Here is a 15968-nt window from a genome sequence, read left to right on the forward strand (position 1 = left end):
TGGCCACTGGGTAAAGCTAGCAATAAAACTATTGGTCTGCAATGTCTTAATATATATTTTTGGAAGCAGAACTAAAATTTCTTAAAATTGAGATAAGATTGGCTTTGTATATACAGTGTTAGAAAGAGTCATTCCGATGAAGATTTGAATACCGTATCCCTCTTTCCCGTTGACTTTCATTTCTTCCATTCAGCATTGATTTGCCAGAGGGAACGAATATGCTACCAACATTTACTAGTAAAAGTATAAATAGTGGGGGGTGGGAGGGGCCTAAATATGTTGGCAGAAGATGGTTTGACTTCGGGTGGTGGCACATAGTGCAGTCAATATACAGATCTAGTAACATAGAAATGTACACGTGAAACCTATATGATCCTATTAACCAGTGTCACCCAATAAATTTAATTAAAAATAAATAAAAGTATGACCAGCAATCTATACCACACAGTTGTGCATTGTCCACTTCCCACTCAGGGCACTGGGCTTTCAGGCTGTAAGAGAACCCAGTGCTCCCTGTGAATCCTGAGCACCGCCCGCCCGTTCTCACAAGGTCCGAAGCCCCGTGAGGTGGAGAGAGGAGCCGCAGGTCACTGCGTTCCCTTCCTCCAAACACAGACCCTCGCTGGTCCAGAGGACTTTAGTTCTTTGCTGCTACTTCGAGCTCTTAGCTAAAACTACTGTATTAACGTGTCTAGCGTTACTTCTTACCAGTTACCTTTTGTGTCCAAGTATGTAGTAGTATTTCCTTCAGCAAACATTCACAGGTCTTCAGTCCAAGGTGCTGTGTAAAACACCATTTGCGGGTAACACTGATATATCATATACGCCCTGGCTCTCACGGATTTTATGTTAGTGAAGGAAACATGTGCGAACAACCAACAGTGATATATATCTTCAAAAACCAGTAGGTTTGGAAAAGAAACTTCGGAGTGAAGGTTCCGATTTCCTGCTTACTTGTATATTTATCTAAATTTTGAGAAACGTGAGTTTCATTTTAAAGAAAGAAATTGGCTATTTTCTAAGGTGGTTGAAAATTTTATTTTGTTTATTGTTCCCCTTTTTTCTAGTAAATGGCTGGTTAAATGAACTAGGAGACAACTTGAAGTCTTCAGTTCTAATTTTGTTTTCATTTTTTAAAAATATTAGATGAGGTTTTCCACTGTGTTGACTTTGTTCCCCAAATGAAAATGATTTTTTTCTCCTTCTTATCCCATTCCTCGTCCTCTGCCCTTCTCTCGTCCCTGCCTTCCCGCCCTCCACAAGTCTTCCACCCCGTGGAGTGCTCCTATTGCCACTGTGAGAGCATGATGGGTTTCCGGTACCGATGCCAGCAGTGCCACAACTACCAGCTCTGCCAAAACTGCTTTTGGCGTGGTCATGCCAGTGGTCCTCACAGCAACCAACACCAGATGAAGGAGCATTCCTCTTGGGTAATTGCTTTATTTTCAGTCTGTGTCCTCAGCTGTTCGTCTGTTAGGCACTTGGGCCTGTTTCGGGGTAAATGCCTATAAATGAGGATTCGGTGTCATAAGATCTGAATACTGACATTCAGGACTGGGCTTGCAAATATGTTGTGCTTCATCACTTGATTTTAAAAGCAGAATTTTTTGAAGTTCTAGGAGATGGAGATATTATTACACTTGAAATAATTCAGTAAAATGGAATGTTGCAATGCCCCCTTCCCAGAGTAAAACGCGAGTTTCTTCTTATTTTAAAATTTTACAAGGTATCCCTCTCAGTGATTATGCTGTGAGCTTTAAATAAGATTTAAAGTTCTTTTTTTAGGCAAATTTAATTTAATAGTGCAAAGAAAGCTGCATAATATAAAGGAGTTACATTTCACTGCTCTAAGGCTGGGAAAATACCTTATTGCACAATTGGCACATTGGTGTCCTTACTTTCAAAAGCCATCTATTGCATACCAGTCCACTGTTCAGGTGGAGGTTGATGTCCGATTTCTGTGTTGTGCTTATAAATCATGTAACAAGCTCAGTACCAATACATTTTCTTTCCTCTTTCAGTTTATTTCCAGAGTTTTTACCTTTTTCATTTGTTGGTTGGTTGGTTGGTTTGTTAAACAGTAGAAAAATATAGGGTGTCACCCAAAAGTATATACACACACTTTGAATAATTTTAAAGGCAGTGTTTATTAAAATACATTTCACGTTCAAAATTGAACTATCAGCTGTTAAAGTATATATAACATTTTTTGAGACACCTGGTTATTAGTATAATTCAAGATCAAACTTGTTAAGCCTGGTCATTCTACTGGACTTTAAGTAACAAAAAAAGTGGTGTGTGTGTTTTTTTCCTAGTTAGCTTTCATAAAACTAACCAAGAAAAAGCAAGTAAGTTTATATCCGAGATTAGTGTGTGTGTGTGTGTGTGTGTGTGTGTGTGTGTGTGTGTGTGTTTTAAAAAGAACAGACTGCAACCAAGTGTGTACTTCCTACATCTGATGATGTGTTAGAGATTAAAAAAAAATTTTTTATTAGTTTTTCAGTTACAGTTAACCATAAAATTTTGTTAAATAGAAGATCCTGTTCTGAGTCTTGTTACATTGTAAATGCCAGTATTTTTCTGAGGAGTTATTTTAAACTTTTAGAATGGGTTGTGAGGAAACAGTTGGACTTGCTGGTAGCCCCTGAGTTCAATATACTCCCACCCAGTGTGGGCCTTTCCAGCAGGGAGTGCCTCGTCGCTTACGGCTCTGGGAGCTGGGGGTAGTGTGCCCTATGGAGTTTGTAGATCCCAGGAAACACGGGAGGGGAAGAGGCTGAGCCAGGCGTGTTCATGACTTCTCTAAACACAACCAGTCTGATCGGGAGAGGAGTGGGAGGGAGAGGAGTGAGTGAGGGCAGAGGGCAGTCTGGTGGAGTCCTGCAGAGAAGGTGACCCAATTAATCCCTTCCTTCCTTCCTTCCTTCCTTCCTTCCTTCCTTCCTTCCTTCCTTCCTTCCTTCCTTCCTTCCTTCCTCCCTCCCTCCCTCCCTCCCTCCCTCCCTCCCTCCCTCCCTCCCTCCTTTCCTTTTTTCCTTGTAATTATGGTAAAATATACATAACTCTTAACCCTTTCTTAATACACAAAGAGGCTGGGAAAAAACCTATTCCCACTCTCTGACCCGGTGCCTCACATTCCGACTCTGCTTACCCCCGTCTTCACTTTACCAAGAGAACTTTGACTGAATTCCCCTTGGTTACTCTGTGGCAGAGAAAGAGAGCGAGAGACACACAGAGAGAAACTGGTTACACGAAGTACGCAGGTACAGTTTGTTAGTAGATTGCCTCAGTAGAGGTGGTTATAGAACTCAGTGGATGCTGTGAAATTTCACCTTTTTTCCTCCAGCAGATGGCAGGCTTCACCTTTGAACAAAGTTACTTATCCTTTTCTTCAAAATCTGCTATAAATGAGGAAGTATTTGAATTTACTGAACAATCTCTCTTAATTTTCTTCTTCTTTTTAATAAGTGTCCACTGGAGCTATTTGGGCATTAGTGATATTAAACCATTTCCTTTAAAAAATCAGAACAAATCGTGTTGTTATAGACCCGGAACAATTAGGATTGTTGACTTGTTTTTTTGCCAGAAAACTTTTAGAACAGAACATCTTTGTCGCCTTGGAGCATATAGCACCTTCCTAGACATGGTACTAAAAGCATAAGCAATAAAAGAAAAATGGATAAATTGAACTTCATCAAAATTAAAGACTTTGATGCTCAAAAGCGACTGTCATGGAAGTAAAAAGCCAACCCATTGAAGAGGAGGAACTATTTGCAGATCCTATCTCTGATGAGGGACGTGTCCAGAATTATAAGGAACTCTTACAACCCAAATAGAGCAAAACCCCCAAGTAACCCAATGTAAACATGGCAGAGGCACAGTGGAATGGTGGCTGCCAGGAGCTGGGGTGAGGGGGAAAAGAAAGAATTGTTTTTTAATCGGTGTAAAGTTTCAGATTTACAAGATGAAAAAGTTGAGGAGATCTGTTTCACAACAGTGTGAATAAACTTAACACAGGCACACACAGCAGGCAGCCAGTCAGTGCTTCTCTCACTGCGATGTCCCTCTCCCCCTCTCTAAAATAAATTTTTAAAAACATGTCCTTAGGTGAGGATTAAAATAAAATGGATAAGCCCTAACTGGTATTGCTCAGTGAATAGAGCATCGGGCTGTGGACTGAAGGGTCCTGGGTTCGATTCGATTCTGGTTAAGGGCATGTACCTTGCTTGCCAGCTCCTCCCCTCCTGGGGCCCAGGTCGGCATTCCTGCAGGAGGCAACCAATCGATGTGTTTCTCTCACATCAGTGTTTCTCTCTGTCTTTCCCTCTCTCTTCCACCCTCTCTAAAAATCAATGGAAAAATATCCTTGGGTGAAGATTAACAACAACAAAAATAAATAAATAAAATGGTTAAGATGATCAAGTTTATGTCATGAATTTTTTACCACACAAAAAAAAAAAGTAAATTAACTGGAGGGCAAATGGGCAAATGATCTAAATAGACATTTTCCAAACAAGATGTACAAATGGCCGATAAGCACATGGAAAGATGCCCAACAGAATCAGGCATTAGGGAAATGTCTAATCAAAACCACAATGCAATGCCATGTCACCCCCACAAGGATGGCTAAAATTAAAAACAAAACAAAACTGGCATTGCCCTGGCTACTGTGGCCAAGTTGATAAAAGCATCGTCCCTTTCACTGAAAAGTCTTGGGTTTGATTTCTGGTCAGGGCACATACCTCTCTAAAAATACATGAAAATGTCCTTGGGTGAGGATTAAAGAAGAAAAAAAAGAGACAGTGACAAGTGCTGATGAGAATATGAAGAAATAGGAACACTGCTGGTGGGAATGTAAAATAGAAATGAATAAAATACAAAGAATGTAGGTTGTTTAGAGAGAAATGACGCCATGAGGGAGACAAGGGGTTAACTGAAGGCCGTAGGCTCGGTGGAGTATAGGTCCCACTGGGGCTGAAGGCAAGGGTTCTGGGAGTCAGCTAGGAAGATAGAAGTTGGTATGAGAGTGGGGTGTTCAAAATTGTGATTTTAGATGATGTGACATTAAAATGTCCTGCGATGTGACTGTGAAACTGGTGGCCAGCGTGGAGTGGAGGAAAGGTTGTTGAGGGAGAGGAGTTCAGTGAAGACCAGTGTGCAAATTTTCTAGGGCTGCCATAGAAATTACCAGAAACTTGGTGGCTTAAAACAAATTCATTCTCTCACAGTTCTGGTTGCCCCAAGTTTGAAACCAAGATGTCTAGGGCAGCCTGTGATCTCCAGAGATACAGAACCAAGAGGAGATATATAAATATAAAGGTATCCTATCTAATAAAGAGGGAATATGCTAATTGACCCTCACACCATTGCAAAGATGGTGGTGTTCACAGCCAATAAGGAGGGAATATGCTAATTGACTGCCCCATCCTCAAAGATGGAAGTGCCCACAGCCAATAGGGAGGAAATATGCTAATTGACTGCCCCACCCTCAAAGATGGTGGTGCCCACAGCCAATAAGGAGGGAATATGCTAATTGACTACCTGCCCTCAAAGTTGGCAGCACCCACAGCCACAAAATGTCGGTGCCCAGTCCCCTCAACCTCACTGGGGCGGCAGGCATGTGGCCTGCCTCCAGAGTCCTCCAGTCCCTTCAGGCCCCCAGCCCCCCAGGGCTGACCCAAGGCACAGGCAAGCCTCAGATGGTGGCTGCCCAGCCGCCCAGGGCTGGCCTGAGGTGCAGGCAAGCCTTGGATGGCAGCTGCACAGCTGCCCAGGGCCACCCGATACTCAGGTAACCAGGGCCGGCTGAGGCTTGCGTTGCCGACAGTGACAGCAGCAGAGGTGTGATGGGGGCGTTGCCTTCCCTGATCACCGGATCGCCTCCCGCCCCTAAGGGCTCTAGACTGTGAGAGGGGGCAGGCTGGGCTGAGGGATACCCACTCCAGTGCATGAATTCTCATGCACCGGGCCTCTAGTTTATTAGAAGGAGTTGGCTCACGTGATTGTGGAGGCTGATAAGTCTCAAGATCTGCGGGTTGAGTTGGGACTCTGGAGACCCCGGACAGCTGATGGTGCAGTTCCAGGCGGAGTCTGAAGGCCTTTGACCAGGAGAACTGATAATGTAGTTTTGGTCCCAAGACCAGCAGGCTTGAGACCCAGGAAGAGGCAGTGTATCAACTCAAGTCCCGAGGCAGGAAAAAGCCAATGGCCCACTTCAAAGGTAGGCAGGAGGGATTCTGGCCTGCTCAGGGGAGGGCAGCCTTTTTGTTCTATTCAGGCTTTCAACCGATTGGCTGAGGCCCACCTATATTAGGGAGGGAAATCTGCTTTATTCTACTGATTTATATCGGAATCTCATCCAAAAACACCCTTATGGGACATTCAAAATAATGTTTGACCAAATATCTGGGTACCTCCTAGTCCAGGCAGGTTGACAGTTAAATTAGCCGTCACGCCGTTCTTGGCCTTCGCCAGCTCCTGGTGGCTGTTGGCATTCCCTGACTGGTGGCTGCCTCCCTCCAGTCTCTGCCTCATCGGCCATATTGCCTCTTCCTCTTCTTTCTGTTCTCTGGATGTCTGTCTTACAACAACAGATGCGATTGTGTTTTGGGCCCACTAAGATACTCCAGGAAAAATTTTTGCTCTCAAGATCCTTAACATGTGTGTCCGGCATGGCTCAGTGGTTGAACCTCGACCTATGAACCAGAAGGTCACAGTTTGATTCCAGGTCAGGGCACATGCCCGGGTTGTGCGGCATGCAGGAGGCAGCCAATCGGTGACTCTCTCTCATTGATGTTTCTATCTCTCACTCCCTCTCCCGTCCTCTCTGAAATAAACAAAAATAATTTTTTTTTTGAAAAAAGATCCTTAACTTAATTAGATATTTAACCATAAAAGGTACTGTTCACTCATTTGCCACGTAGGGTAATCTCAGATTCCAGAGATGAGGGTGTGGACATATCTTTTTGGGGGTCACCATTCAACCCACTACACCTCATGTATTGGGGAGGTCACCTGTCTGGATGTTGAAGTCAATAGTAATGTTGGACTCCACCATGGAGGGATAGTTAGGGTTTGAGTCTGATGACATGACATTCAAAACAGGGGCTTAAGGAAAAGGGGAAAGGACCTGAGAATGGCATCGAGGTTTTCGGAGGACGTCTCCTCCCCCTGGAGATCCAGATATTTGAGGGAGAAAGCGGCTTCCGGGGGAGCCCGGCCTTCAGGGAAAGCCAGCTTTCCTCCCGGAGCAGGACGGTGAAAGCAGCACTCGGAGAAGACATCCTCAGCTAGAGAAGGGGTTGTGCTGACGGTGGACCGTGAAGACAAGTAGAAGGATGTTGGGAGTGGAGGATCAGTGGGAGACGGGTCCTGTTGGGATGTGCGGAGCCTTATGGGAACGAGAATCCAGCAGGGGTCCTGGATTTCTTCTGAGACAAGCATAACCCCCGCTAAAAGTTGTGTTGGAATTGGCCCCAGACAGCCCCCAAAGCAGATCGCCGTGCTGCCGCGGGGAGGCTTGGTTCGGAGAGGGTTTTGCCAGGAGCGGGCAGAGCCCTGGCATCCTCTCCTGACTCCTGTTAGTGGTGGTCTGAGGCCCGGGGAGAAGTGGCCTAGAGTTCTCCCGACCCACAGCTAAACTGGCTGTTCACTGGCCCAGGCCCTCCCTCCGAAATGACGGACTTTCCAGGGTCACCCAAGAGATGGAGGCATAGGCTAGAGGCGCCCTGACGGCGTTTATCATCGTTGCCAGTAGGCTGGTGGGGATGTTTTAAATATCGCTCTTTTTAGCATCTGAACGTTGGCCCCATTTGACTGTGGCATTTGGATGTACTATTGATTCTCAGACCCATTTACAGCTGCAGAAGTGCTGAGTTAGAAGGCAGAGCATTTGAAATGGACCCAGCTGTTTAAAAAGATGGATGCTCACCAAAGACAGTAGTGGTGTGTGGCTTATGAAACAATAAGGCATCTTTTCCAACTGCACTCTGGTTATTCTTAGAGCAGAGAGATGACAAGGAAGTTTTCCATTGCAGAGAAATATATGACTTCACCCAAACCAAGCAGCTCTTCAAATGAGCAATTTCCTCTAGCATTTGTCACTTAGCCACAGCCCTTTCTCCAGCTTTAGATCTTCCTGGTGCTTACAGGTGGCCTCCAGAGCTGAACGGAATGGAGTGTGTGTATCCTCTTCCATGTGTGGGAGGACCAGGGTTTTCTGTGAGACGGCACGTGAACTGCTTGTCCGTTTCTTTTTTTGTGTGTGTGTGGTTTTTTTTTAAATATCTTATTTTTTAAAAAAATTTCAGAGAGGAAGGGAGAGGGAGAGAGAGATAGAAACATCAATGATGAGAGAGAATCATTGATCAGCTGCCTCCTGCAAGCCCCCTACTGGGGATCAAGCCCACAACTCGGGCATGTGCCCTTGACCAGAATCGAACCCGGGACCCTTCCGTCTGCAGGCTGACGCTCTATCCACTGAGCCAACCCGGCTAGGGCTGCTTGTCTGTTTCTACATTAACTCAGATACATCAGCGATGATTACCTGTTCATCTAGAACTTTGTGAGACCTATAGGTACAGGTTTAGGGTAGAACTCTTTCTCTAAATAAATGTAATATATGTGGATTGGATACTCATTAAGCTTTATCTCCACTTAGTGACTACAAAGTGTCCAATTATGAAACGTTCCTGTGTTGTTTATTCATTAAACCTTTTGATTACCTGCGATAAAGCAGATGTTACGCTCCCGCATTCTCTCCCGGGCTCTCTTCTTGTCGTGTAGGGCCCCCTCTCGGAATGCTTTCACGCAGTTCCAGGTTGGCGATGACCCCCTGGACACCAATAAATCTCTGCCATTTTAAATTCCAGCCCAGGCTTCCTCTCTAGGTGGAGACGCCTGTGTTCAGTGGTCTTACGGGCATTTCTAGCTGGAAATTTCACTGGCTTTTCTGCAATACATTGTTCTAATAAATTTTCAGTCGGTTTTTTTTGAACTTCCAGGTAGATAACTGCGTTGTCTATAGGAAACAACTTAGTCATTTTCTAGTCTTTATACCTTTTTTTTTTATATATATATATATACCTCTTTGTGTTGGCAAGAACTTTTAGAGAAGCGCTTCCAGAAATTGCCTGAAAAGAGTCATCTGGCCGCTTCTTAAACATGTGAAGTACCAAGCTCTTCTCCTGGGAATTATAACTTAGTAGGTCTGGGTTGAGGCAAAAGAATCTGCTTTGTTTGGTTTTGTTTTTTAAACAAGCCCTGCAGGAATTTTATTTTTTATCTTCAGACAAGTTTGGGAAACCCCTTTTCAGAGCAGTGCTAGGTAATCACGGTGGTGGTCTTTGGTTCCTGGCTGGTGTGTCTGTGTCATGGGTGACACCGAGTGCTGGCTCTGTTCCTGTCTTGGCCTGTGGCAGCATTTGTAACAGGCATTGGAGTTACTGTGCACCCAGGGGTAGTCAGACAGTGGTCAGTCCACCCCAGGCAGAGAGCTTTCTGCCCTGGCATTCCCTCAGTAAACATGTCTAGTGCCTGTTATGTTCCAGGCCGCGCAGAGAGCTGCTGTGCAAAGCAGCTCATGGCAGGCCTTGACTTTCCAGCCCTCCTGCTCTCCCTCAGCTCCAGCCTCTTCAGGGCCTCTGGCTGCCCGTGAATATACTTCCATGGCGCTCGTGGGCTCTGCGCCTTTTGTTGTAGCTGGTGAGACCCTTCGTTTGCCAACCCCTGACGTACGGGTCCCACTTGCCCCTCATTCTGTCCTGCTATGCAGACTGTGACTGCATGGGAGCCGAGAGCTATCTGCTCAGTGGCTGCTAGAAGCAGCTTCTAAGCCAGAGGTGATTGATAACACGCTGACGTTCGCTCCTGTGGAGGAATGTTTTGAAAGCTTTTACAGTCACACCTTTGGTCTGGGATTTTCACTTCTGCCTTTCACTCACAGGCAGCACTATGACAATATTGAACTATTTGCAGTTGCGTGTTTCACCCCACCTTCTTACTTCTGTGCCTTTGAAGCTGTTGTTTTCCCTTTCCAACGTCTGTGGAGCCTCTAAGATTCAGCTACTGCCTCCAGGCTTTCAGTGCAGCGTTATAATTTTTACAGAAAGGTCTCGTATATGTACTTTACATTGTTGTTGCTGTTGCAAATGGTGCCTTTCTCCTATAGTTTCTTTGAGATATAACCTACATGCAATGAAACGCACCCACTTTAAGTATGTAATTCAATGAGTTTAGGCAAATGTATATAGTCATGCAAATGGTATTTTTTTTTTGAAATATGTATCTTAACAGTTTGTTGCTGGTGTGTGGAAATGCAAATTATTTCTGCATTTTAATCCACTATATAGTCATCTTCTTTAACTTGCTCATTAATTCTGGTAATTTGTACTCAGATTCTTTTGGATTTTCTATAATAATTATGTCGCCTGAAAATAGTGATAGCTTTCTTTGTTTCCTCCCTCCCACTCCTTGTACTTTTAAATATTAATCATACGTTTCCCCCTTTTTGTCTTGTTAATGCTGGCTAGAACTCCAGTGCAATATGGAATAGAATTAAGTTTAGAAGAGTGACATTTAAAAAAAAGGAACAAGCCAATATGAAGAAAGAACCAAATTGAACTTTGAGAAATAAAAATACTAAGGTTAAGCTCGGTCAAGGGGTTAAATAGCAAATTAGAGACAGCTACAGCAAAAATTAAGGAAGGGAAAATAGATCTGAAGAAATTAACTGGGGTAGAGAATATTGAACACAGATATAGGGAAAATGGAAAATGTGAAAGATGATTAAAGGGTTTGAAGAATAAAATGAAAAGATCAACCTAGAATTCTGTACCTACCTAATCTGTTCAAGAGCAAAGGAAAAATAAAGATATAGTTTCAGAAAAAGTCTCAATGGGTTTGCTACCAATAGACCATTGCTGAAGGAACTAATAAAGGATATACTTTGGGGAGAATTAATTGAAGCAATGAGGAAGAAGTGGGATACAAGAAGAAATGGCACACAGTGGAATTGGTAAATGTGAATAAGTTTAAATAAGCATCATGTATAAAATAATAGTCACTAATTTCGGTGGGCTTAAAATAAGATGCAACTAAAGTACTAACCAACTATGACATGAACATAGTTGAGGCATGCTTAGAGCTATAGGATTTTAAGTTACAGGATGAGGGTACAGATGCTGATTAATATTGTGGTCAGTGTTCATATTAAAATAGCTCGAGGAGGTTCCCGACTTGTCTGAGGACTTCATAGGCTTATGTTTCTACCTGGATCCCCTCAGATGGTGGCTTGATGCTCAGGGTGATGTACTCAGAGAGAGTGGTTTGAAGTGAACATGACAGGAATGGCCTCCGAGGCACCATCCTGAGCTTTTTCCATTTGGCTGTTGTGCTCCCAAGTGTCAGGGCCTGTCAGCATGTTCCCTGGGCTGAAGACTGTGCTTTGCAAGGAATTGGCTCGAGGCTGATTGAAAATACAGTCATCTGAGCTCAAAAAAACTTTCTTTTTCTGAGTGTCTCAGTGCCTGGTCCACGGCAATGTGAGGAAAACAGTTTCAGCCCTGGCACAGGAACACAGGGCAGCGGTTACAGCATGAGTCACCTCCCGCCCTCCACCTCGGAGCCTGCCCCTCGGTTGGAAACTCTGTCCCCACACCCAGCTCAGCCCAGTTTCCCCTATGGCTCCCATTGTGGTGCTCGGTGTCCCTCGTCTATTTCTGACTCCCTGCAAGAATGTCCCACTGTCTCAGGCTGTCTCTCCAACTTCTGTGTGGCCTCTGAGTTCTTACTCTGAGTGGTTTTACCTGTTGAGGGCCTGTTGTACCATGAGAAGAGTGAAATGGGCCTATTTATATGAGCGTTAGTTTTCACACGCGTAGAATTGAGACTGTTAACATCTAATTTATAAGACTATTGGAGGGTTAAATGAGCCGGGTGCCTGACACTAATTTCTTTCTTTCTTTTTTTTTTTTGGTTAATCCCCACCCAAGGATATTTTTTCCTTTTTTTTTTTTTTTTTTTTTTTTTTGTAGAGAGAGAGAGAAGGATGAGGGAGGGAGGGGAAGAGAGACAGAGAAACATCGATGTGAGAGAGACATCAGTTGGTTGCCCCCCAAATGCATCCTGATGAGGCGAGGGATTGAACCGGCAACCTAGACACGTGCCCTTGACTGAGAATCGAGCCCGCAATACTTCAGTGCGCCAGCTGATGCTCTAACCGCTGAGCAGCATCGGCCAGGGCCTGACAGTAATTTCTTCATAAACATTACTTCCATTTCAGAGGGAAGAGTCAACTTAAAGACTATAGTTGCCCAAAAAAGGAAATTAAAATGAAAAAAATAAAACTAAATCATCTGACATTGGCACAGGGATAGAAATAGAGTATGTAGTTGGAAAATAATGGCATAGTTATTTAATGATCTTGAGGCAATTGATTATCCGTGTGGAATAAAGTTGGATTCTTTCCTCCTATCTATAAAATAAAGCATTTCTAAGTAGATTGAAACTTAAATATGAAATGTAAAAGCTATAAAACTTTAGAAGACAATGTGGAACACTGTCTTTCTAATCTTAGAGGGGGAAATATTTCTTGAGATACAAAAGTACAAAATCCAGGGTGTCCCCCCAAAATGCATACACACTTTGATTATAAAGTCATTAGCAACATACAGTTCATTTTCAAAATTTAGAAGAATCTACAGAGCCCTGACTGGTTTGGCTCAGTGGATAGAGCGTCGGCCTGCGGACTGAAGGGTCCCAGGTTCGATTCCGGTCAAGGGCATGTACCTTGGTTGCAGGCATATCCCCAGTGGGGGGTGTGCAGGAGGCAGCTGATCGATGTTTCTCTCTCATGGATGTTTCTCTCTGTCCCTCTCCTTTCTTCTCTGTAAAAAAAATCAATAAAAATATATTTTAAAAAAATAAAAATAAAAGAATCTACAGAAATGAATACCTTTTTTGTCAATGCCTGTTTTCAAACTGATGACTGTTCTGGTCCAGACACTGCTGATAATGTGAAGTAGTGGAATCGCCAACATCAAGAATCATTTTGTTCGGTATTTGTGTGCCCTCAATTTGTTGACTGTTGCTGGTTTTGTACCATAAATGCTATCTTTTATGTGTCTCCATAAAAAAAAAGTCTAGTGGCACTTTAGGATACTTTGTTCAAAGCTTAGTGTGGCTTCCCCCATTATTTCAAATCAGTTATACCTGAAAACGAGTGAAAATTAACTGAGTTATCAACTGTGAAAGTGTGTATACATTTTTGGGGACACCCAAAATATCAGTGATGGCGAACCTATGACACGCGTGTCAGAGGTGACATGCGAACTCATTTTTTTGGTTGATTTTTCTTTGTTAAATGGCATTTAAATATATAAAATAAATATCAAAAATATAAGTCTTGGTTTTGCTATGGTTGCAAATATCCAAAAATTTCTGGTGACACGGCACCAGAGTTAAGTTAGGGTTTTTCAAAATGCTGACACGCTGAGCTCAAAAGGTTCGCCATCACTGCCCTATATAAAGGAAAAGATTAATAAATTGGGACTGATGTTATATTTAAAGATGACTTAATAAAGGACAAATAAAGTGAAGAACAAGCCTTAAAGTAGTTGTTTGCAAGTCATAACTTCCATTGAGTTAACATACAAAAAACATAAAAGAGCCGATAGATCACTAAGAAAACGGCAGCCCAGCAAGACGATGCCAAAGACAGGAACAGGAATTTCACAGACGAAGAAACACAAATGGCCCATAAACACAGGAAAAGTTTCTCAGTCTTTTAGTCATCAAGGAATTACAAAGTAAAACCACATACTATTTATCACCCACCAGATTGGCAAATAGTAAAATGTCTGACAATACTAGTGACAAGGACTGGCCAGAGTGTGGAGAGGCGGGACGTCTCTCCCGCCGCCGAGGGGAGCGGGAGTCACTGCAGCTGCTTCGTGAACACAAGTTGGCAGTGCCTAGTGGAACCGAATGTGCATAACTCATGACCCAGTAATTCCACTGTTAGGAAATTCTTACATCTGGCCACCAGGAGTCATGGATAAGAAAGTTCATAGCAGCATTATAAATTAGGGAAAAAATGGAAACTACCCAAATGTCCATTGGCAGTGGAATGAATATATAAATTAGGATGTAATTAAGTAATGAAGTACAATCAAACAGTGAAAATAAGTGAATGAATTACAGTTACATATGTCAGTATGGATGAATTGTAGCATAATTCTGAGTGAAAGAAGCAAGTTGCAGGGAAAAAAGATGTAAGCCGATATAGGTTTTAAACATGTAGTAAATGAACCATATTATTTACGCATAATTGCTAAAAGAATAACATGAAGGAGACGATTAGTACAAAGTCCAGGACACTGATTATCAGGAGAGGAGCCGGCAGTGGGTGTGGGCCGCTAGGTAAGGGCCCATAGCGAGGCTTCAGACTGACTATAATGTCCCATTTCTCAGGAAGAATAGTGGGAAGATGAACATATGTTTTATAACTTTTAAACTGTACATGTATGTTTTATACACTCTGATATATTTTCAATTGTAAAAATAGATAGTTTAAAAATTTAAGAGCTGGTAGGAATTGTTTTGAAACTAGGTGAAGTAGATTAGGGTCTTGAAAATGCACAAGAGTTGAAAATCATTGCCTAAAAGTGTTTGGAGGAGATTTAATTTCCTAGGGTAAGGCTTCTTCATATATCAGTTTTAGAGTCGGAGTGAGGAGGAGGCAGAGTAGCGTAATGAGGTGTGGGAGACACCAGTCTCTCGGCCTGGCTGTTTTCCTCCTCCCTCACTCCCTTCTTCAGAGCCATAAATATTCAGTGACTGGCTACCACGTGTGGGTGTAGTCCTAGGAACCAAGGAGCAGATGAGGTGATGCCCCCACCTTGCCATCACAGCAGTTTTCCAACCTGGCTACAGTCTTTGTTACTCTTAAGCCTCTTAACCAGACTCCACCATGAAATTCACTTCAGGTTTATATCAGAATCCAGTCTTTGAGATCTTTGTAAGGAAATAATTTATTTACCTACTAGAGGTCCGGTGCACGAATTCGTGCATGGTGCAGTCCTTCACTGTGGCCGGCAGTCAGGGCCAATCGGGGCCGCTTGGGGGAGGGACCATGGAGTCAGTGTGTGTCATAGCGAACGGTGGTTTGGTCGACCAGTCGTAACAGTCGTTTAGGCCTTTATATATATAGATTTAGACAACCTAATTGAATGCGCATCTTTGACGTTTTCAGGGTAACACCCTTTTTGTTTTGGTGCTAGCCCACAGTTAATATCCTAATTCCAATAAATATTTCTAATTTTTTCCTTACCTACATATCAAGCCTTTCTTAATATACTCTAATAATTTAGAATTGACTTTGCTGTATTGATTTTTACCTTTCTATCTATATTTTTGAGACTTGAAATTGGATCTAATCTTAAACCTTGACTTAAAGCAGTATTGTCAAAAGCACACAAGCATACTGCTGGAGAGTATGAGGTGGGGCAAAAGGAAACATTTTTTATTTTAACAGTCATGTAGTTATTTTAATGTTTATGGTAAAATATATGTATGGAACCTGTGATTTCTTGGCTGTTATTATTCAGGATGCAGCTAAAGCAGTCTGTATGCTAATCCATCTCACCGTCTGCATGAATAATGGCCCAGGTGGTTCCCAGACAGAGCACAAAGTCATGAAATTAATACATGGCTTACAGATGTTGTGTTTAGTTGTAAAGGCGAATTTAGATATTCTCTGGTGTCCTCTGATTGTCTCCTACTTGTATCATAACTCAAAAAATAAAGCATATGTGTTTTGCTCAGGAAAAATTCATCGAGGCAAATAATTTGTTCAAATAATGTATTTTGTTATAGAGCAGGTTCTAGAAATACACAAATGAATAAAATGTAGATCCTACCCTTCAAGAGCACCAGTCTAACAGAGATAGGCACGTAAGTTAAAAAGTGCA

The 15968-nt window shown here is 42.8% G+C and overlaps 1 protein-coding gene across 6 annotated transcripts in view; it reads left to right on the forward strand.

Moving 5' to 3' along the window:
- The window catches only part of DTNB (dystrobrevin beta), a 159683-nt gene that overhangs the window by 51359 nt on the left and 92356 nt on the right, over window positions 1-15968 (forward strand). For all 6 annotated transcript variants that reach the window (XM_059660386.1, XM_059660385.1, XM_059660388.1 and 3 more), the window contains one exon: window positions 1264-1430. In XM_059660386.1, the coding sequence (XP_059516369.1) occupies window positions 1264-1430 (167 nt within the window). The remainder of the gene's footprint in view (window positions 1-1263; window positions 1431-15968) is intronic.

Source organism: Myotis daubentonii, chromosome 12 (genome assembly GCF_963259705.1).
Source record: "Myotis daubentonii chromosome 12, mMyoDau2.1, whole genome shotgun sequence".
Lineage (NCBI taxonomy): Eukaryota > Metazoa > Chordata > Mammalia > Chiroptera > Vespertilionidae > Myotis > Myotis daubentonii.